At 36.0% G+C, this 21980-nt stretch overlaps 1 protein-coding gene across 1 annotated transcript in view; it reads right to left on the bottom strand.

Annotated features, from left to right (window-relative positions):
• MYBPC3 (myosin binding protein C3) overlaps window positions 1-21980 on the bottom strand; it is a 64530-nt gene that overhangs the window by 36530 nt on the left and 6020 nt on the right. Inside the window, exons 2-15 of the mRNA XM_085305830.1 lie at window positions 18421-18687; window positions 15737-15832; window positions 15382-15468; window positions 15086-15234; window positions 13564-13681; window positions 12130-12178; window positions 11131-11175; window positions 8707-8763; window positions 3790-3813; window positions 2874-3037; window positions 1965-2097; window positions 1732-1734; window positions 1201-1325; window positions 472-577 (exon numbers count right to left, since the gene is read on the bottom strand). Of these exons, the coding sequence (XP_085161956.1) occupies window positions 472-577; window positions 1201-1325; window positions 1732-1734; window positions 1965-2097; window positions 2874-3037; window positions 3790-3813; window positions 8707-8763; window positions 11131-11175; window positions 12130-12178; window positions 13564-13681; window positions 15086-15234; window positions 15382-15468; window positions 15737-15832; window positions 18421-18687 (1423 nt within the window). The remainder of the gene's footprint in view (window positions 1-471; window positions 578-1200; window positions 1326-1731; window positions 1735-1964; window positions 2098-2873; window positions 3038-3789; window positions 3814-8706; window positions 8764-11130; window positions 11176-12129; window positions 12179-13563; window positions 13682-15085; window positions 15235-15381; window positions 15469-15736; window positions 15833-18420; window positions 18688-21980) is intronic.

Genomic DNA, 21980 nt, shown 5'->3' with positions numbered 1-21980 from the left:
CTTTCCTCTCCATCTCAAGAGACACCACCTTTTACCCAGGAAAAAAATACTTTTAAAAATCTCCCTGCAGTTGAGAACATCAGAAGATGCCCTAAAGTACAACAAGGTTATCACAATACAGATCTAATTAATTTGTGCAGTAGTTAGGCACTACTGTAAGGCACTTAGAAATTTTTAAAGCTAGGAGCTCAGTAGAGTCAGTGGCATCCCATAACCACAGAACAAGTAGTTCTGAAGGCACTATAAGATATCTACATTTACTCTTTTTTTTATTTTTTCCTGTAATGTTCTGTCCTCTCAGTTCCTCCTCAGTCTTTGACATGTAGGAGGAGATTCAATCTTTCTCTTTTTTCTGAAAGCAGGTGATGTGGGATGCCTTCATCATTTTTTTCCGGTCTTCTCGACAAACTTTGGTCCTAGAATGTCCCATAGAGGGTTACAGTCTGATTTTTTCTTTTCCTATTTCCTTACCATTTCACAGTTGCTCCTTCTTCAGATACTTCACACTCAAACTCCACTCTCTCTCCAACCATCACCATCTGGTCCTCCAGTGGGTGGGTGATCAGGATTGGAGGTTCTGGAAATGGAGAAGCCTTCGTTAAAAACAATACTCTGAAAGACTAAACACCAGATGTAGACTTCATCCGCTCTACCTGCATTCCACAGGATGAACTCCTCGCAAAATATATGCTGATACCCTCCAAGCTGGAATTTAAAATTTTCTATGCCAGATCACATTGTTGATGTTATCAACTGACCTTTCGAGTTTTGTTTCATGCAACAGAATACGAACAGAGGATTAAACAGTTTTCCTTTATATTCTTTGAAATCCTAAACCAGAGGCATATCTTCCATACCACTAGATCTGCTTATAAAGCTTGAGGCACATRTTTATCTCAAGCAAAATCTAATTTTTAGAGTAAGTTTCTCACCCTATTTTTGAGAAAGCAAGAATCACTTTCCAAGTGAGAACTAATGATAATTATGACGATATTGTTTTCATACGCTTTTTCAGTTGCAGCAGGGAAAATCTTTTAGGAAAAATATTGCTGCAGTAGACAGTAGAATCTGCTTATATGTCCAAGAACTTCCTTTCCTATGAGATTAACTAATCCAAGAATAAAGAAGAAGGAGGTGACAGTAATTTAATACTAAATGCTGGRGAAGATCTCTTCCCTAACTTTTGCTGCCATTGCTCACCTTTTACAAATAATTCTGTGAAGCTCTTCTCCTCACCTACCACACATACGTATGCTGCATCATCAGCCAGAGAGCAGTGGTTTATGGTCAATATCCTCTTATTCCCAACAGCCTCAAATATGTATCTGAAAAGAGAAGAAGAAAAGTAGAAGGAGRAGAAGAAGAAAAACAGAGAAGAAGAAAAGTTTCCCCTTTTTTCTGACATCAGTGAAAAGATTGGTTAAGACTCTAGCCCTATATCTCTGTCATGGCACAGTGGACAGCAGCAGTGTTTGAAAAACTAGGTCAAGAAATTATGGAGAAATCTTCATACAAATGAGGGAGACATCTGTGAGTAGTGTTAGAATGCTGGCTTCTCTGAATAGTTTTCTAACACACAGGTGTACAGCAAACTTGAATACCATTAAGAATACCACATCATGGCTTCAGCACAAAATCACTGGGGTGTGGGTATATCCTATATCATGAGAAAGAAAGTCATCTTGACCCTGAGAAGCATATAGAAATAGCAAAATATAATACAAGACTTACTTGCTAAGTACGTAGATGTGAGCATTTAGTTCCATGTCCATATAAAGCACAGGAAAGAAAAAGAAACAGTGATGAGAACAGTAAACTGAATATTTTCTCATTTTATTAGACTCAAAACCAAAGCACAATGTAGATTCTTTCTCGAGTCCTATTTATCCTCTTTTTTTTCTTTCTCTCCACTTCATCTAAGCTGTAGCACATTCCTTGTTTGATATCCGAGATTTCTGGTTTACCTGCCGCTCACTTGGATTTCCTGTCCATTCTTCAGCCATTTCACATCAGCATCTGGGTTGGCAACTTCAACCATTAATTTAATCTTCTGTCCCTTGTCCACTTGGTAAGCTGGATCCAGTTTCTTCAGGAATGCTATGATGAAGAATGGTTAAAAAAATACTTCCATCATTTCTATTCTTAACATTTTCTTACATCCTGTGTCAGGAAAAAAAATCTTTATTTCCTGTTGCTTATTCTCTTAAACCTYCCCCTCTTCCTGTTTCCCTGTTTTGCTCTTTTACCATTTTTCTGTCATCTTCATCTTATTCAGTGTTTTGTGATACTATAGCATAGGAGGAAAGACATGTGATATTAACTAACATAAACAATTAAAATATTTGAACCTAGCACCTACATGAATATGTCCTTCAGCACTTCCTAAACGAGGTTTATAGTTAAGTGTGCCCATAAGGAAGTGATACTGATCCTCTTAGTACTAACTAAAAGGCAGTATACTTCAGACTTAAAAAAAAAAAAGTTAAAATGAGGTAGCTGATACTTGACAAGACTAGAAAAGGCACAAGAATCCCAAATGTATCATACTGCGCTTGTTTCTGAGAAATCTTCCCAATGGAAATAAAATTGTTTAAATGCGTCATTGATGCCTAACATGTCAAACAAGTTTTTTTTCCTTTTTTTCTTTTTAACTAGCAAAATTATTATCAGGCAGAGAATTTCCAGAGTTTAGGACTAAGATAGCCCAGAGCACTAAGCATAGCTTTGTTATTTGGCAATCCACCAAAATTAAACTGTACCACTCATATTTATCATATTCTTGTATCTCACTGCTGTCCAACTGATGTTAATACATGAAGAATCCACAAACAATAAATGAACACATTTATTTGGAAGAAGTATAGCTCACTAACCTGTACTTTTTTTCTCTTCCTTCTTTATACGTTTGAGACGTTTCAGCATCCCACGCAAATCCGTGATACCATACTGAAAAGCAATTTTCTCATATTCTGAAGGAGGCGCCTTCCTCAGGATTTCCCAGACATCAACATCAGGCTGTGATTCAGTTTTTGCTTCACTTTCGGCAAAAAAGGATTAGAATATCAATAGTGATAGAATAGGGATTAGAAATTCAGCAGTGACAACTGAGATGAGTTCAAAACAGCCGTTAACTACCTATTGACTTGATGAAGCTGTTTCTTGATTAAGGWTTCAGCAGTCTAAGTTATTATTGTATTAGTAGTTAAAATAAATGAAACAGGGGACTAATTTTTCTTGAATGTGTACGTACAGCTATTAAAATACAATCCTGCCTGTAAGAGTTTACCATCTAATAGCCAAAGCAAATAAATAGTAACTCCTTTTTAACAATGGGTAATGGAAACACAGGGAGACTGGTTTTCCTGGATGGTCATACGCAAAATGTGGCAAAGCAAGGAACTGAACCAATATCCTGAGAATGCCTTAAATACAAAGTAATCTGCTTGTTTTAATAAGAAAGAAGTCATTTTCTACTCCAGACATTTTATCTGTACACTAAAATGAATCACAAGTTATTAAAAATATCTGGCCTATTGTAAAGGCAAATGTGGGCTATAGTCAGCTATAAAACATAAAGACACTTAGATTGCTGGGTCCTGGCACACAAGAAGACATTTACAATGAACTACTTAATTCATATGACTAGTGATTATAGCAGAATTAATCTTTGGCTTAGCAAAACCAAGTGAAAATTAGGTTGTATGGTTTGGAAAAGGCATTCTTTTCATGTCATCATACCTTTTTATTTAAAAATTTACAAGTACGAAATAGAAATTGGTGAAACCTTACCGATTTACTGAGCGCAGGAAGCTGCTGGACTCCAGAATGATGCAGAAAAACATTTGGAAAAACATACAGCATCCCAATGGAAAGAAAGAGAACATCATGTGTTAATACAAAAAAGACATCAGTGTCATCTTCACCTTTAGCAGAACAAGCCTGTGCTTCAGTAGCAGGGAGATGAAGGAGCTCTTGCACTGAAATATGCTTAAGAAAAATGCTCTTCCCTGGTGAAATCAAACTCACTTCCATACTTTGTAGAGTTCCACTATGTAATTTATATGATAAACCTAAGCACTTCAGCTTGTTCCTAATTATKGATGATGGCTGTACAGGGAATAAGTAGCCCTACTTTGCCATGTCTTCATGGAGCTGTTGCGTGTTATAGCTTGTATTTTGGTAAAAAGAGAAAGGATGTAGTCAGTTCCTCGATGTAATATGGAGGGTCCAGCAACTCTGAAGGATGTGACATTTTCCTAAGACTTTCTTTAGGTAAAGGAACTCCCAATGAGTATTGTTCCTGACATAACCATGACCAAGCAGATTCCAGTGCAACAGAATATGCCCRTGAAATGAAGCCATGTTCAGTGGTAAAGTCCAATAGGCAGGCAAGCTATGCAGTGAGTAACTCAAGAAAATTGGAGGATTGTGGGCTGTATTTTCATTTTCAGGAAAAGAATAATGCCATTAGTCTGGGAGAAATATTACTACTTCAGCAAATCATGACTGGACTTTGGACAGCAGGTATAACCAAACATTTCTAGTACTCTTGTGTTTGCCCAAAAAGGGCTTGCTTCTAACAGGAGGACTGTGATTATTATAGTATTGCAGTCAAGGCTTGGGATTTCCAACATCCGTGTACCTCTTGAAAAAGAGTGAGGAGACAAGGGGATTTCAGCTCAGTGAGTTTGAGCTGAAGTACAGCATAAAATGTCTTACATCTCTGGGATGGTTTAGCATTCAGTAAGCACTCACTGGTCTGATGGGTGTGTTTGAAGGTTGGACTTCTTGCAGCAAGTGCAGCCTATTGAGTATTCGCTTATCCAAACAGCGCATCAACATCAACCAAAAATTTAATCAGAATTCCTATTCTTTGTCTTTCTGTCACTTACTTGGAACAGCTATAAATGGTTTGTAGTTTTGCCTGGCTGAAGACAGGACAGCTAACCTGATTTGCTAAATAGACTAAGATTTTTGAACGTATACACAACTACTTGGTCTGGTTGCCCTGATCTTATCAAGAAGCAACCTTAAAATATTTCTGAAGACATATAAATAAAAATAGGATGTAAATACATAAAAATAGAAATATAAAATATTTCTAATACATACTGAGTTGTGTTGTCTGACTAGCACTATTAATGTTCTGTGGTGTGAGCTGTATCTCAAAATCAAATACAAAGTCATAGAGGGCGGGAAAGACTTATTAGATTCAGGTGTTCTTATCTTCCATTGGGCATTATATAAGTATTGATGGTCTTTCTGTCTCTCTAGCTACTTACCTGCCCATCTGTAAACACTCTACCTGAAAATATGCAAGTAGGATTATTCATGGATCTTTTTAAATATTTTGCTATTTTTGAATACATCATGAGATAAATTTTCCAGTTTGGAAGCAATTTCAAGCACAGCCTCATATATCTCATTATTGAGAAGACTTCCTTAATTATTGCTTTGACTTTTCTGTTATTCATTTCATCACATTTTTATATCTGACAGTACTGTTTAGGTGCACACGAACTGAAATACGAGAAATCTGAGCATAAGCGAGAATGTAGGCTCTTCCTTGTAAATCCTGTTTTTTTATTACAGGAAAAGACTTATAAGTTGTATGTATGTAGTAAGGTACTGCTAGAGGGTTACCATTTGTACTACGTTGAATAGAGTTCTGAAAAAGAAAAAAAGTATCTCTCTGCCTCCGAGCAAGAGTTTTCTGATCCCAATTCTCCTTTTCACCATTTTGTATTTTGTTAGACATTGCCTTGGATCCAGTGAAGATACAGAGTTTGATGGTTAACTATACTTTTCCACTACCAACAGGGATTAGGCAGTGTTGGAAAAGTAATAGAGAACTTGGACTCCTAAAGTTTCTCCCACCCTTTGTTGGTGAGCCTTATCCAGAGTGATCACCTCATAGGTTAACTATGTACTTGGGGACATTAAGATACCGCTCAGTGAACCTGTTGTAAATGGAATATGCAGCTGATATGTTTTAAACATATGTGGGAGGGTTAAAAATAGTTTTGTACATCCCAGGGATGATTCCTTCCTATCCTGTTACTGTCAACTGATTGGACTCTGTCAGGTGTCACCTCCCTTCAAGGTCTCTGCTCACTATCTCATTTAATAGTTTTGTGACAGCTGTTCCCTTCCTCTTCCCAGTGACCTCTCCTTGGTGCATGACATCTGTATGTCACCACCAGTAAATTAAATTATAGAGGATAGAAGATAAAGCTTTCTCTATTATAGTGGGAATGTTCATTACCTCTGAATTGAGGTGCACTTGTAAATTAGATGGGAAAAAGCAGAAAGTAGTAAAAAAGAATGATCTTCAATTCTACTTGAATCTGCATAGATCCTGAGAGTTCCTCAGGATGATATCCATCCCTTTCTGTATTCTAATGAAAAATGCTTTCATTACACAATGAGTTTTTATTCCTTTGAGGTCTCATTAATATTTAATGGTGGCTTTCAACCTGTTGTGTGCAAAGTCTAAGGATCCACAGATTGYTTCTAAAGCAGCTGTGAAAAGCAACTAGGAGCGGTGAACTTATCAATATGCTTAAATTCACTAAAGAGAGTTGTAAATCAAGAAGGGTCAAAAACATTGATAAAACAAAATGCAGTGAAATTTTTAAACTTCTTCTAATGAATTATACTTTTAAACTAACAAAAAATGAATATTTAAAAAAMCAAGTTTCTGGAAACACTGGAGATTTTTACTACTTTTTAGAGTTCTAACTGCTCAAAACTAATTATGAAAGCAAAAGGAAAAGGCAGTGTGAGAGGGATTTGTAGTTTATAGTTTTTAACACGTCTTCCAACTGGATTCAGTCTATGAAATTATGAAAATCTTTTCATGTTGGGCTCCATTTATTTGAAATTTTAAAAAGTGATCAACAATACTTCCTTGCTTTATATTTGCTGTAGAGATTACAGTGTGTATACAGCTAGTTTATTTGAGCTCTCAAACCTGTACAGGTCACTGCACTTTTCCAGAAAGCTTATTTTCCTTAATTTACTATTATAAAAAATTTCTAATGCATTGTTTGTCTCTAAGTTTGTGATGACTTGAGAAACTAGTATCAATGCCAGCTGTGGAARGTTCGGTAGTTGCAGTTTCTGCCTCTTCTAGGTGTCCCTGCCTTTGGAGTTCTGCTTGTAGTATCACTGTAAAGCCAGAGTTCACTTCTAGTTACGTCGCATATTGCATAAAGCAGGGCTTTGTATAGCTATGTGAGCTTGTTCGCCTTACTGAAATTTGGCTAAGTTAACCAGAGTGATACCTGAGGCTACTGTAGCGTTATTGCCTACCATAATCTAGCTACTTCATGGCTCTATCCTGTATAATGGTTTTCATAAACAGTGATACCAATATCTTAGCAGAGACTAAACACTGATCCAGAACAACGTTCACCAAAGCAGTTAATTGTGAAAACTTAAATAGAGTATATTTAGGTTTGCAAAGCACCAATCTAGTGGCAAGTGTTTGTAATAGCTTGAGGAGTTAGAAAGACTGAGGAAGCAAACGCAAAGAAGCACACCCAGAGTAATGGTATAGTAAGGACCAATGAAAACTTTCCCTGGAATAAGAAGAAGTATTTTTTAACATTGAAATCTGAACACTTATTGAATAAGTCACTTTGGTAGTATCTTCACATGAAATGTTTGAGGATGGCTGGAACAAAACATTAGAACATGCTTGACTGGGACCAGTATGTTAATTATATTATTTGGTCTAATTATGACCAAATAAATTTTGTCTGTCTCCACTTGTAGGACAATGGGAATTTAAAACAAAACATTATTGAGAAAGTCTAGAAATCCAAGCACACTTTAAAACTGCTTATATAGGAAAGTGATAATCAAAATCAAAGAACTTTCAGAAAAATGCACTGATTTGGATTGAGTAGTCCACCCTAATCTCTACTAACTTTTTAAAAGCATTTCCACCTCAGAAATTGGCAGTTGATAATTTTTCTACTCTAATTTTTGTCATGCTCAATATATAAGATAAAATGCATGCATTATTTCAAACCACATAGCTCTTATATTCAGTTTGATTCATGCATTTTATAGTAAGATGAAATAGAAATCTTACTCTCTGTTGCCAACAGTGGAATCCAAGACATCCAGATTAAGATGATGGTAAAAGGAGAAAACACAAGCAGACAGGTTATGAAAACAGAGGTGGCAARGAAGGATGACAATGGGAAGAGAAAATTCCAACAAATAATATATATATATAAGTGTAACATAATCATGATAGTAATATTTAGATATATAATAAAAAGTATATTTTTTATAGAAGGCCATCTTCCTGGCCTTCTAATGCCAAGCATTGTGAAGACTTAGAAAGCTCTTGATAAGGCAACATTACAGATAGGCATGGTAAGTTGTTTTTCCTTTCTCTTTTTTAATGAAACTGCTGGCGGAGGCCTGTAATTACTCTAGTCCTAACCTTTTCTATCTTGGGAAAGATCATTTTTTTTTCCTCCAGTAAACGCCCAGCAAGAATGCAGTAAATGCTGAGGATCTGCGAATTTCCTGTAATTTCCTATCATAAGTTTTGAGCTGAGCTACCTTAGGAAAATTACAAGGGTTCTGAATTTATGAAACTTTCACTTAGGATAGTTTTTAGTGTTTTCAGAGTTTTTCTACAGGAGATCGCTATGTTATTTCTCCAGACTACAGATTTTTACTCACCTTTTTTTCAGTAGGGCACTAAAATTCAACTCTCCAGTTTCTTCAAGACCCTCAGTACTGTACAATAACAGAAAAACATAATTCGTTTCAGAAGGAAATGGGAATGGCTTGTGTGACTATATTGTTAGGAAGATGATTATTTTTGGTCAGAAATGGCAGATAGATAGGTTTACAAGACTTAGAATATGCACTGACATGGAAGGTGAACACTTAGGCTATCTTTCTCTGTATTAGTATTCATATAGTTTTAAGAAATATATGTATTGAACTGGTATTTCTTATGTCATGACTATGGAAGAAATTGTATGGGATACTAATTTGGTGGTCCTATTGTTCTAGAATAAATTGATTATCATAAAAGTATTGGAGAAATTCTCCTGTAGAATTGTTAATGCTTTGGGACGCTGTAATTTCAGTGATGTAGATCTTTTTTGTAGTATGGACCAATATTAAAATGTCATTTTGGTTGCATTTTTTAAAAATGTAAGAGTCACAATTTCTTTCTAGTATTAGTCCAGCTCTAACTCTCTCTTAAGGGTCTTTGGATTACAGAGTTCATTAGCCTGAGAAAAGTGTCAACATCATTGATACTTGAGAGAGCTAAAGGAGGAATTTTGTGATCCTGCTGATGAGGTGAGGTTCAACAAGCAAATGTTCAGCAAGCAGCATGGCAAGCAATGATGTGCAGAACTGTTTCATGAGAATGAGAAGCAATCTATTAAAAGCAGACATTTTTTGATGTGCAAGTGCGATATACAAGGTGAACTCAGGTGGAAAGCACAACAGTATTTTTGGTCTTCTGAGTCAGATGCATTTTAGCTATGCTTCTGAACATTTGAAGTACAGACCTACCCTAAAAGCTTAGTGTAAAGTCACAAAAAATACTTTAGTGGATTTAGTATCTAAAAAAATACTTCAGGAATTTTATGTGAAAGTATTGGAAGTTGTACTGATTCCCATGGTTATTGTATCTATTATTTTCTAAAAAGTTATGTACAATTTACAAAAAAAGTGGGTTTTTTTAGCATTCAGAAAGGATCTAGAAAGTCAAAATGTTTTTTATTTTTTTCCTCTCAGTGTCYGGTTGTCAACATTCAGCTGCTCGTAGACATCTCTCTTGTTGCGAGAGTAGGAATTTGGTGATGCCATCTCACAACATTCAGGCTCTTCCATCAGCGATACCTTATACTGAACTATTGTTTGATACACAGCAGTTGCCCTCTTCAATTGAACTAGTGGTTCAGGTAGCCCATAATGCTGTCTCTGGCAGCACAGAGTTTTAATTGCTTCTGAGGAATGAACCTGTCTATAGAAGTACAAACCAGAATGCCAGGAAAGCTTGAGGTAGCAGGAACAAATACAAAAGCACCTGATTTGCATTTCAACCATACTGGTAATAAAGATGGAAGAGAATAAGGTGCCAAGCTTTTTGGGCTGCTTGCCAATGCAGGTTTAGTGAGAATAAGCAACAATTAAAACTTTTTTTTTTATTTTGAATTAGTCTAATTTTGAATATGTTGTGGGAGGAGATCTTTTCTTTAAGAAAGTACCAATTTTACTTCTTTGATTGCTTTCAAGATAGTACAGTACTGCAAAGGATGATTTTCTGGATATGGACGCTCAGACAGACAAGCATATTTTTGGCCGCTTTGTTCTCTGTTTTTAGAAGACTTTCAATAGTGGCTGGCTTTAACTATACATAAAAATCACTAGCATATTTCAATTTTGAAAGGGCTTCTTGTGATCAAATTTTCAGGAAATCAGAATCTACAGTTGGGAGAAGAACTAGACACCTTATTGCTTCCCAGGTGATACTTACAATCAGATTTTGAGGAAAACTCAAAAATGAGTATATTCAGCTTTTATGAAAAATAAGACCTTAATAATTGCATTTTGAAACGTGCACAGAGTTAAGTGTAATCTCAGAGTTCCCATTTTAGTTACAGTTGAAGATATTGGGACCAAAGGGGTAAGATGGGAAATTTAATGATACTGGGAAAAGAACAGTTTTTTCATACGTAAGTGTGGTGATACGCTTTTGTGAGCAGAGAGGCAATTTTAGTCAGTATGTGTTCAGCACAGAAGGATAATAAAATAGAGGGGCAGACAGGCACATTATTTGAGATTACTTTTTTCTTTGTGACAGTTGTGAGAAGAGGCAGCTTACCAAACACATGCCTTTCATGTAAATGAACCTGCCTCTCACTGAGCTATTCTTTCCATTATCCTATGCTCATCTTACATTGCCACTTAATTTTCTAGCTTCTTATAAGTGCTAAGTACTGTAAGTCATGATTTATTTAGAATTTAAATGTTCATAATCAAAATTGCAGCYAATTCTGTGGGTTTTTTTGCTTTTCCTGGTCAGAGAGAGACAGTTCATTGTAAGACTTGAATTTGTCTGCTGACACAAACGGAGGCTACCTGAGGAAGGCTGAAGTCATCCGTCTTCCCCCTCCTGCCAGGCTCCTGAGTGAGGGTATCAAACACAGAGCTTCAGACTTAAACATTTCAGCTCAATATTTGTCTTCTTAAAGAACGATCTAAAAATCTTAACTCTAATCTCCCCCATCAACACAGTAGAATTTTAATAATTCTGCCACTCCAAAATAAATCATCCTATTTTAAGTGAAGTTATTGTGCTTTATTCCACAAACTTGAATGGTAGCTCAGACATTCTAGCATTCCTGGCTCTTCCTAGCTTGTCACAGGGACTGGCCCTGTTTACAAGAGTGTTGGCCCGGAGCTTGCATGTTGCCAGTCATTAAGCAGAAAGGTGATTTGGAAAGAGAGCATTGATCAAATTTCCTTTAAGCTGTTCACAAAATCTTGAAGCTGCTTGCACTGTACTAACTTTGAACAGATTCTAAAATAATTCTTTTAACTGTGCTAGCTAGAAGAAAAACTCTTGGAGCCTAATTCCGCTGCACCGAAATAACACAATGTAACTGTGCCCTTAATGTCCTCTCTTTTATAGGCATCACTGTGAAGTTGACCAGCTAGTTATAGATGGATTTGAGTGTAGATAAATTCTGCAAGCCTTCTTTAGTTCGTTGTGGTAGAACAGAAAATCAGATCTCTCCTAAAAATAGTGCTTATATGGAAAAACTTCAGCAGTTGCCTCAGCCAGATTGTCTCCTATGTTAAAGAAATTGATGTCGGTTGTAATAAGCTTGTTTTAATAACTTTTAAAATGCATATAAAATCTAAACCAGAAACTGATACATTGTAGTAATGCAAAGTCCTAACTCTCTTAGATGATTTCCTGGAATTGTAGAGCATTTTAATCTTAGAAATATCTTCTTAGTAGACATCCCTGACTTTGTGCTTGTTTGTATGGTAAYTTTCCTTTCATTTAGTCTTGTCTAGGAAAATAATGAATTTCACATATGACCTACATAAGTTTCTAGTGTCTATACTCACGTGCGTCGGAAGGCAGAGCGAATATCCAAGTCTCCGGTTATTGGTGCTTCTGATATGAGAAAGAGTGATGAATAAGAACATGAGAACAAGTAAAAATAATGCAGAAATCAAAACAGTGCTATTCCTAAAGCTTTTCCTTTATAGCCTTTTTTATTCCAAAGTTCATATATTTTAAATTTTTATTAATTAAATATTTTACGTTTTGATTAATCACATATACTAAGATTGAAGCAGCCTCTTTAAACAGGTACGAACATTTTCAACATCCAGTGTTTAATGTATAACTGAATATAATAATTTGCAGCATGACAAACTATTTTATCTCCTGTTTGTCAATTACTCTGCTGCTAAAATTTAGTTTCAATACTGGCTTCATGGGGTATTTAAACCTTTTTGAAAAAAAACACTGGATATCAACTGAGTTTTATTATTAATAATAAATTATAATCCGTCCTCTGAAAGCAAATTCCTTGAAATAGGTGGAGATATACAGAAACTCCATTGGAGATGTTACATAGAGAGAACTTGATTACTCTGTTTGAAGTTTTGCTGGTATGACTAGATGACATGCTACTCCTGGAAGATGGACTGTTCTAAATCCCAGCTCCAAGGGCTTATAATAAGTTCTACAGCCAGCTAGTGAAACTTGAAAAATGAGCATTGCTGTACCTTCAATACATTTTTGTCTTTGCCTATTAGGCCCATTGGTTGCTGGACACAAAATAACGTAGTCCCTTTAACAGAACCAGCCAGGCACAAAATGACCCAACCACTCAAATCTTCTGGGCAGCCCATGCTTACTTATACTGTTTTACCTAAACTCTTCTCCACTGGTGAGAAAYGGATGATTAAATGTGCTTCCTTTTTAATCACTGATAAGTTTTTCAGTACAGGTACTGTCAGGGCAGTGCTATGTAAAATGAATCACCTAATCTTAAAGCAACTTTATACTGCCAAAAGTTTTGCAGGACTTGAATTCATCAGGAAGAAAGGAAGTGATAATAGTGTCACTTGGCTAAAACTTTTCATTTTTTTTTCCCTTTTCTTTCTTTTCAGATACTCATTTTGAGTACTCGGCTTTTGCCAAAGTAAAAATGGGCCTCTTTCATTCTACTGATTTTAAATATCATGAGAGAATAAGGCTGAGATTAGGATAAAGCCAGAGATAATTTGGGCTGATTTACATCTTGCTGTCTGTTTTCTTTAAGTGCATCACAGTTCTGACTTGAGTGTCATCCAGCTGTTCTTTCTAATGCTCTGTATCTCTGTCAACCCGCCCAGATCCTCTTCTTTAGGTCTCTGTAAGTATACCGACAGCTCTTCCAGTACCTCAGATCTACATCTTGTCTAGTAGTCACTATGAATCAGAAAGAATTGTTGCTGGGCAAAGAGGAAGAAAAAATTAAAAATCAGTGTGCAGGGAATTCATCTTACCATTGACTGTCAGGCTGAAATTAGAACTATCAAATTTGTCCTTGGTAGACACCTCACATCTGTACCCTCCTGCAAAAGTCATTTTTGCTTCTATTATTTCCATTTCGAAGATGTACACCTAGAACAGAAACCAGCGAATACATCTGGTAACTTAGAAAAGAAAGATAAAATAGAATAGAAATAGAATATTATAAAATAGAATAGAAAGATAAAGTAGATACAGAGAGACGATACAACATGTTAAGACATAAAGAGAAGTAGACAAGGGATGAAATATACCTCTGCATCTTATAAGAAGTAAGAACCTCCTGAATGTTTGATATTATTATTATCATAAAGATTACATGTCCCCTGTTTGTTGACAACACCTAAGGTGCATTATCACTATAGGTCTTCCAGAGGATAAAATGTCACATGAGCAAATGAGGCCGGGGTGCTGGGATCTAGATCATGCACACAGTGGCACAGCTGACACATACAGTAACTGCATGTACATTGCAAACAGGAAGAGAGCTTTTGTTAAACATTCAGCTGCTACCCAGAGTAAATGCAGGAAATACAAAAATTAAGCAAAAAAGAGTGACTGATTTGCATATGAGCARGTCTGTTGTAATCCATCCAGGAGAGGGTAGTAGTGCTTCATATACGACATAGAATGAGAAGTCATGGCACAGACTCTACTGTGCTCCTGTCCTGTGTATCCTTGGACACATCTGTGGCAGAAATGGATTTTATTGTGCTTTTTTAGAAGTAGTATAGCCAGKGCAAGAAAACAGAAAATTTCAACACTGATAGCTGGGTGTTTGATCCGTGTGAAAAGAAGATAGATCTTTCTTAAATGTCTATCTKATTTATTGTTTTCTCTTAATTGTGACCAGTACCTATTACTTGAGAGAAAGGTAGAAAGAATCCTGCAGTAGATAGTAATGGATTAAACTGCAAAAAGGTATGTTTATTCCTTATACTTTTTAGATAAGATTAGAATTTGACTTGTACTGAAGTACAGGTCTGTATTCTTGTAGTTTTCTGAGCTACTATCAATCAATATATTATTCACTTTTTGTATTATAATCTGAAGGACTTTTCTGTACGTCTGTTTGGTTTTCCCTGACTGAGTTTCTGTTCTGTTTTCATTAGAAATGAAAACTTCCTGATACAACATTGTGCACTGAGGACAGCTATCAAATTTTTCTTCATTCTCTCTTCCAGACTGAGCAGATGTAACCTCTCCCTCCCCCCTAGTTCTCCAAACATTTTCTCATTTCATCATAGATAAGGTGTGCAACAATCTGTATGGAGCACTTGTCTCTCGCCTGTATCTTTAAAGCAGAGAGTTTCGTCTGTGAATATAGCATTTTATATAGCTTCGGGTACCTTTACAAGTACCTTTACAAGAACCTGAATATAGCATTATACATATAGCTTTGAGTACCTTTATATTAAAATATTTCTGTGTATTTTATATTTTCCCCAAATTAAAAGTTAGTCTAGAAGACTGAGAACCTTACTCTGCCAGTTTTACCTTGTTGTTTCGATCGTAATTGTCATGCAGTTGGAGATGTTTCCCCACTTTGCTTGCCAGGTCCATCCACTTTCCTTTGAACCATTTCACTGAAGGTTTCTTCAGTAGGCTCTCAGCTGCCACTTTGGCAGTGAATGTGATGTTTCCACCTTGAAAGAGAAGTAGGTTAAAATGAGACTAAATAGTATTTAATATATCTCTTAGATCACTATTGTCATTCTGTACCTGGAAAGCTAAATATAGTCAAGTAACAAGTGAAGTTTACAAACATCTCTTGAATCAGGATGTGTACTCACCGACAGTAACTTCTCCATCCTGAGGTCGTGTCACAAAGAGCCCTATGGGGTCCAGAGGTTCTTCTGGTTGGGGCCCAGCAGCTGGAACTGAAGTGAACATTAGAAGCTTTCTGCATCAGCTTCTGTTATAGCCTGTACTGTAAACTTGTTAAGTCATTTCAAAAGATCTCTTAATATATTTCTCCTGTTTCTGAGATTCCTTATTCTTCTCTGTGATTCATCACTAGTGGTCTTCTTTCAGCTACCATTTCTCCTCCTTCTCCCCCCTCCCCGCATTTACTATAAGGATTCCCTGTTCATGTTCTTCTTTTCTGTTAACGAACCAGACCTTATCACAACATTAGTTCTTTATTACCTTCTGTACTTTGGCTACTTTCTATCGATGGAGCAGGCGACTCTAAGGCAGCTGGAGCAGGAACAGCTTCAGCAGAAGGGACTACCTCAGTCTTTTCTGGAAATGAAGGTAAATGAAGATTAGAGAAAGTCATATTTGCAGTTTCTCTCTGAAGAAATTATGCAAAGGAACATCGTATTATAAATATTACAAAATGCACAGGAATTAATTACATTTTTCTGGAACTTAGAGGACGTGCTGGAAGGAGAAAAAGCCTACTGACAGCTGAATGACAAGGCTCTTCCTTTGGCTGAGCTTGGAAAGAACTGATGTCTGATTTTTAAATACTATAGTCTTGATGTGCAGAAACTTGTAGGCTGATAAGTAACACTTATTAGCTGTTGACTTCAGTGGTCTAAATAGAAAAAGCAATAAGCGATTATGATTTTTCTAAACAATGTACTTATTCATGAGAGTTTGTTTAACTCTACTCTGGAAGATACTGTTCCAAGTGCTGTTGCTACATGCAGTTTGGGAAGAGTTGTAAATACAATTAGTAATCAATGCAAAAAAAGCATTTTTAATATCACTCTCTCATTTCCTCCTCTGGCTCATGGAGGTTTCTGTCCCCTCAGTTAAATCATGGCCACACAAATTCATTTGTCACAATAGAGTGGATAGAAATGTATGAAAATGGAGCGAGAGCAACTGAGGCAGATGGAGGAAGGAAGAATCTCTTAAAAAAAAAACAGTTGCTGAAAGTTTGGTTTTTTTTTCCATGTGTAGCAGGGCCTTCTCTGCACAAGTCTCATGCACAGCTTCCAGCTATTCCCCAGCTGTTTGCCATATCTTTCCACCAGAGATTTCTGTCCCTGTTGTGCCATATCCAGGATAATTTCTTTGAGGAGTTCCTCTACAACAATAAGAGGTGGCCATGTCTGGGCAGATGAGGAGACATTTTCCATTTTTATGATAATAAACAGCTGAAATCATTATCATTTGTGAAAATAATACTGGATAATCTAGTCACTCTTCTGCAATCTAGTGGGATCTGAAATACATGATAGTATGCGTGAATGTACGAATAGGAGTTTCCCCCCCACTCAGAAACCTTATATCCAACTTTTATAACAAACTGTATTTCTGTCTGAAGAAGAAACAATGTCATTTTAGTTCTTTTTTTTAATATTTAAGTATAAAAATCAGAAGATATTCCATTGGATCTTATCCAAACAAATTTCAACTCTTTTTTGCTAGAAAGAACTACATGTTATTCTATCTGTGGAGCTAGCATAAGTACTCCGATAACTTAGGTGCATAGCTGTTGCAAGCTAGAAAAGGCTTATTTTGAAGCATCAATATATAATGTACACAGTAACTTTTACTTTGTTTACTAGGCTCATATCCCTATTACCGAAATATGGTTTTCAGAAGTGTATTGCTTTGAGATAATGATCACACTTTAATATTAATATATTCCGTAACWCTCCTATTTGTAGGCTGGCTATATATAGCTCTAGCTCTAGCTCTAGCTCTGGCTCTAGCTCTAGCTGTAACTAACCTGAAAGACAATGAGGAAGATATAACTAGGATAATATGGATCTGTTCACTTTCTAGATGAGAAAAACAATAAGAATATACTTTATATGCTCTGGCAACTATTAAAATTGAAGGGGAAATTTGAAGTGCTAATTAAAAGGCTTCTGTAAAGTTTGCCCTTTACTTAGGAATTTGTCATGTACTGTTTCTTCTTCTTGAGCAGAATGTCTGGTGTCCTGAGAATTTATTCCTATTACATATTCCTGAGTATCTTTTCAGATGACCAGAAGATCTCCCTAAAGTCATGGTACAGCTGCCAAAACATGCAATGATAGCAGCGGGGAGGAGTTGATATAAGCAATCTGAGGTTAAGGCCTGTGACCAAAATATAAGGGGAAAATACCAAAAATTAAATACCAAAAACGCTTAAGGAGCACTGAAAATTTTGAAGGAAAAAGAAAGATCAGGAAGGTGAACATGTTTCAAAAATAAGTGATTTCATCTACCCTCAGTATCTTCATACATTTTCCATAAAAATATTACTGCAAGAATAGCAATTACGTAGAGAGTTTAACACCTTATGGCTCTTCCCAGGAAAAACTTGAGGAACTTTTTTCATTTTTTATCTAACTGGGTTGTTTTAGTGCATATAGAAGAAATAATAGTAGGTGATAAACAAATAGTACAAAGGTTACTCTTTGGACTTGAGACCATCTTAAGTACGAGCTTTTGTTCTCAGGTAATTTTGAGGAACTCCTTAAACACCATTACAACATAACTTGGATGATGTCATTTTTTTCAATTTTATATTTAAAGAAAATAATCTTAAATTAGTTCAGGTTAAATTAGATTAGTTTTGCTTTGCTTTCTTTTGCTTTTCAACTCCTGTTTTTACAGAGGAAAGATTGAGACATGAGCTGAGATTGCCTCTGTGATCTTCACTGTGTGGACTTCTTATCCACACAGTAGACACACTCCTCAGCTTAATATAGGTGAGTAGCTTTCAGAACTTTACTGTAGCTTCAAAACACTTGGCAAAACGTCTTGCTGGTGGAGTAATCTTACAATTTTAAGTTAGGCTAATTTCCATGGGCCTCACTTATGAATTTAGAACAACTAGGATTGGAAATACTGAGGAAATTAAAATCATTTAGGAAACATTGTACCTGGTTCTTTGACCTTGAGTTCAAATTTGACTTTGGAGCTTCCAGCTATTACAGCATATGTCACGTCATCATCTTTTCCAACATTATTGATGGTCAGTGAATGCTTGTTTCCTTCTGCCTTGATGACATATTTCTCACTTTCAGTAATTTCTGTGCCAGCTCGCTGCCACTTCACCTTAATGCCAGCCTTTTCTGTCTCCGCTTCAAACACAGCTGTGCTTCCAGCTGTCAGCTCTGTTGTCTTTGGCTTCTTGGTAAATGCAGAAACTAAAAAAAAAAGAGAGAGAGGACTCACTAAAATCTGTTTTGCAATTGTGGCGTATCTGTCGTAGTCAGTGGTTGTGGCTGCAACAGCTGTCTCCTTTCTCTCCCACCTGCCCATGCACGATACAAATTACAGTACTTTCCACAGAGAAGTTGTGAAATTGTCTTTGTACTTGCTGAGTTCTGCCTCTGATTGAGATGTCATATCTTGTCCGCATTTTCGTGAAATAAAATGAAATGGGTTAAAAACAGATCGCACTGTCCCTCTTCTCATTTCTTTCCTCCTAATGAGTTCTGCTTTTTTCTGAATGAATGTAGTAATCTATGACAAGATGATATGATATGTATTCTTAAATATAAAGCTCTCTTTTTCATTCATTTACCAGTTTTGTTTAGAAAGAGGAGTCCCTCTTTAATTCTGTCCTAAAAGTTGCATAATACTACTGTTACGCAGATACAACATAGCATGGCAAGTTAACTTAGTTTAATAAGGCAGTGAACTGTCTGTGTGTGTGTGTATGTCTGTGTACTTGTATTTAATCTTAAATTACAAAATCCTTTGGGAGCGAAAGGCAGTATATATACATGTCATTACTGATTAAGACCTTCATTGGCAAAGATGTTTACCATTTACTGATATCAGTGGGAATCAGTGAGGAGCCTGGATAATGATATGACACTTAGATACTTTTGAGGGCCTGGACCTAAGCTCTACATCATTCACTACAGTGAAAGTCATTATGGTAGTCTGTTTTGAAGAAAAATCAAACGTCCATACCATTCACCTTAACCACTGTCTAGTGAAAAGACAAACTCAATGAGACTTTCCTTTGATCTCAGAGAATACATTATTTGGTTCAAATAACCAGAGAAAAAAAAAGAAATTTTACTAATTTAATACTTTCCAAAAGTATATAAGCTTGGAATTCTGATTATGAAGTTTTCTGTCAAACCTAGAATTTTAGATTATATATACCTTTGTGGTTAATTTCTGATGATTGAGTTTTGAAGGAAAAAGAATCTCAGAATAGCATTTTCTTTCTATGTAGCATATTTAATTTAATACATGATTACAATGGCTTGGAGTCTCTTTGGATTATCCTTTGCTTACTTAGAGGAAGGTGTTTTTTTTTTTTTTTCCTGTAGGAAATGGAAGAATTTCCATAATGCAATATTCAGTGATCTCTGCTTCAAGATCTGTTCCTCCAACAAGACTGCAGTTAGTGCAGTAACCTGTGTCCTAATACATTACAATAAATTAATAGTTCATCTGTAGCCCTTCTGTTCTGGCTGATCAAGGCTTTTGTGGAAAGAGAAAAGTATTTTTATGATGATCCTTTTAATTTTATTTCAGGTAAAATAATAGCCAATATTGCTTGCGTTCAAATGTTTAGTTCAGTATTAAAAGCTGTATGTGCTTGTCTACATAGTATTCTACAACARTTAGTTTTCTAATTAGTTACAAGATGAATCAAAATATTTCTTCTATGTGTTAAGAAGTACTTGGGCTGTTGATGAGAATTAGTTGATTAAGATATGGGACCAAGAAGTGTAAAGCTTCTGTTTTGACTCGTATATAATCAAAGTAGCACAACAGATGGGAATGTTGGAAGCGARCTATGTATCCTGAATGTGGTCCGCTAGTATCCCAGCCTTTCTCAGATCAAGTTTTTCTGAGGTAGCTTATTTTACTGAATCCTTTACCCTGATTTCTTTATTTAGATTTTTTAAACTTTATTTTGAAGCAAATTTCCCATTTTGTGTTCATTTTTTTGGCCTTAATGGCATTTGTTAGCTTTCTACTAATTGCCAGAAACAATGTTCATGTACAAAAACACCAGTTATTAACATTCTGATTCGTACACTGATTTTTTTTGTGAGTCATTATGACATCTTTTTGTTAACTTTCCTCTTCATGACCATGCTTTTATAAAATAACATTTAATTAAATCTGTCATATCTTTTGCAAATTATCTGTGTCTCTAAAACTTGGGCAGCAATAGTAGCTCCCCTAAACACAAGAATGATGGTTATAATTAGCTTTACACTTTTGATATTGCCTTTTAGAAATGAAGGGAACATGATATGAAAATAGTCTAAAAGAAATGGTTTATATTCATGTTCAAACAGGTGCTTTAGTGTAAATTTAGTATGAATGCTATATGACTAATAATACCATCTGTCCTTTGCACAAAATCTGTATTCCTGTACCATGGCCTCAGATTACGTAACTTAATTGACTTCAGTGGAGTTACATCTGCAAATATTTTGCCTAATGGCCTTTGGACAGCAATGGTAACACAGTACATATTGTCTGCATTTTTTTGCAAAGGATTCAAAGCTGCTTAAACATTAATGGATTAGAAATGACTTACAAATATTTTTAGAATTTAGTGTGTATTTTATTTTGCTACACTTTGTGGTATAAAAAAGCCTAAAATAGATTTTCCTCTTTTTCCTCCCCCTCTCTCCTCCTCCCATTTTATATATTTGATGAGAAAAGAAAATTGGTTTGCACCTGGACCTAATAGGTTTGACTGAGCTCCTATTGTAGTCTTCTACATGCTTTTCTTCCATGTTCAGGTAAAAGTGTCTGAATTCTCTGGGAGTGAAATCTCCCTGCATGCTTTTATTTGAGTTTCTTCTACCCTCAGGCCTGATATCCAAAGTGGTATAGTTGTTTTTAAACAACTTCATGTCTTCTCAGATACCTGTTATCAGTTGCACATCCTCTAACATAGTATTGTACATCAGTAAATACACAGCTTGATACTTTGATGCAGGTATCATGAATAATTGCACAAGAGTTATTGTAGACAGCAACTGTCAGGGCTAGAATTCAAAACACATTTAAAGGCGGCAAGACTACCACATAGTGGGGAACCAGGTCAGTTTGCAGCCCACTCCTGAATTATCTACCAGCTGGCTCTTCTCCCTTCAGCTCTAGAGCTAAAGCAGCAAACAGGCATATTTTTGTCTCTTGAGTGCTATCATCATCACTCTTCTGTTTAATCACAAGAGAATCCATAAATAAATTAATTACTTAACAGCAATGTGGCCTGTAAATGTTCCAGCCTACAAATGGCACTGTTTCAAGACATGCATACTTGGAAATAACTCTGTGATTGCAGCACACCCTGCAAAGCGATTAGGTTTCTTACATTTGCTTTAGATGACTCAACAAAAACGGATCGTTGGCCGTGTCTAAATTCACAGTGAGAAATCTTCACCACCAAATCATATTTCTGGCTTTTGGGAAATATGAATTCATATGTAGGAGTTTAAGTCTCTCCATC

Source organism: Rhea americana, unplaced genomic scaffold, assembly GCF_003343005.1.
Source record: "Rhea americana isolate MKP2758 unplaced genomic scaffold, rheAme1 scaffold_102, whole genome shotgun sequence".
NCBI lineage: Eukaryota > Metazoa > Chordata > Aves > Rheiformes > Rheidae > Rhea > Rhea americana.
Note: the sequence above shows the minus strand (reverse complement) of the source record. Positions and strands in the feature narration are given on the sequence as shown.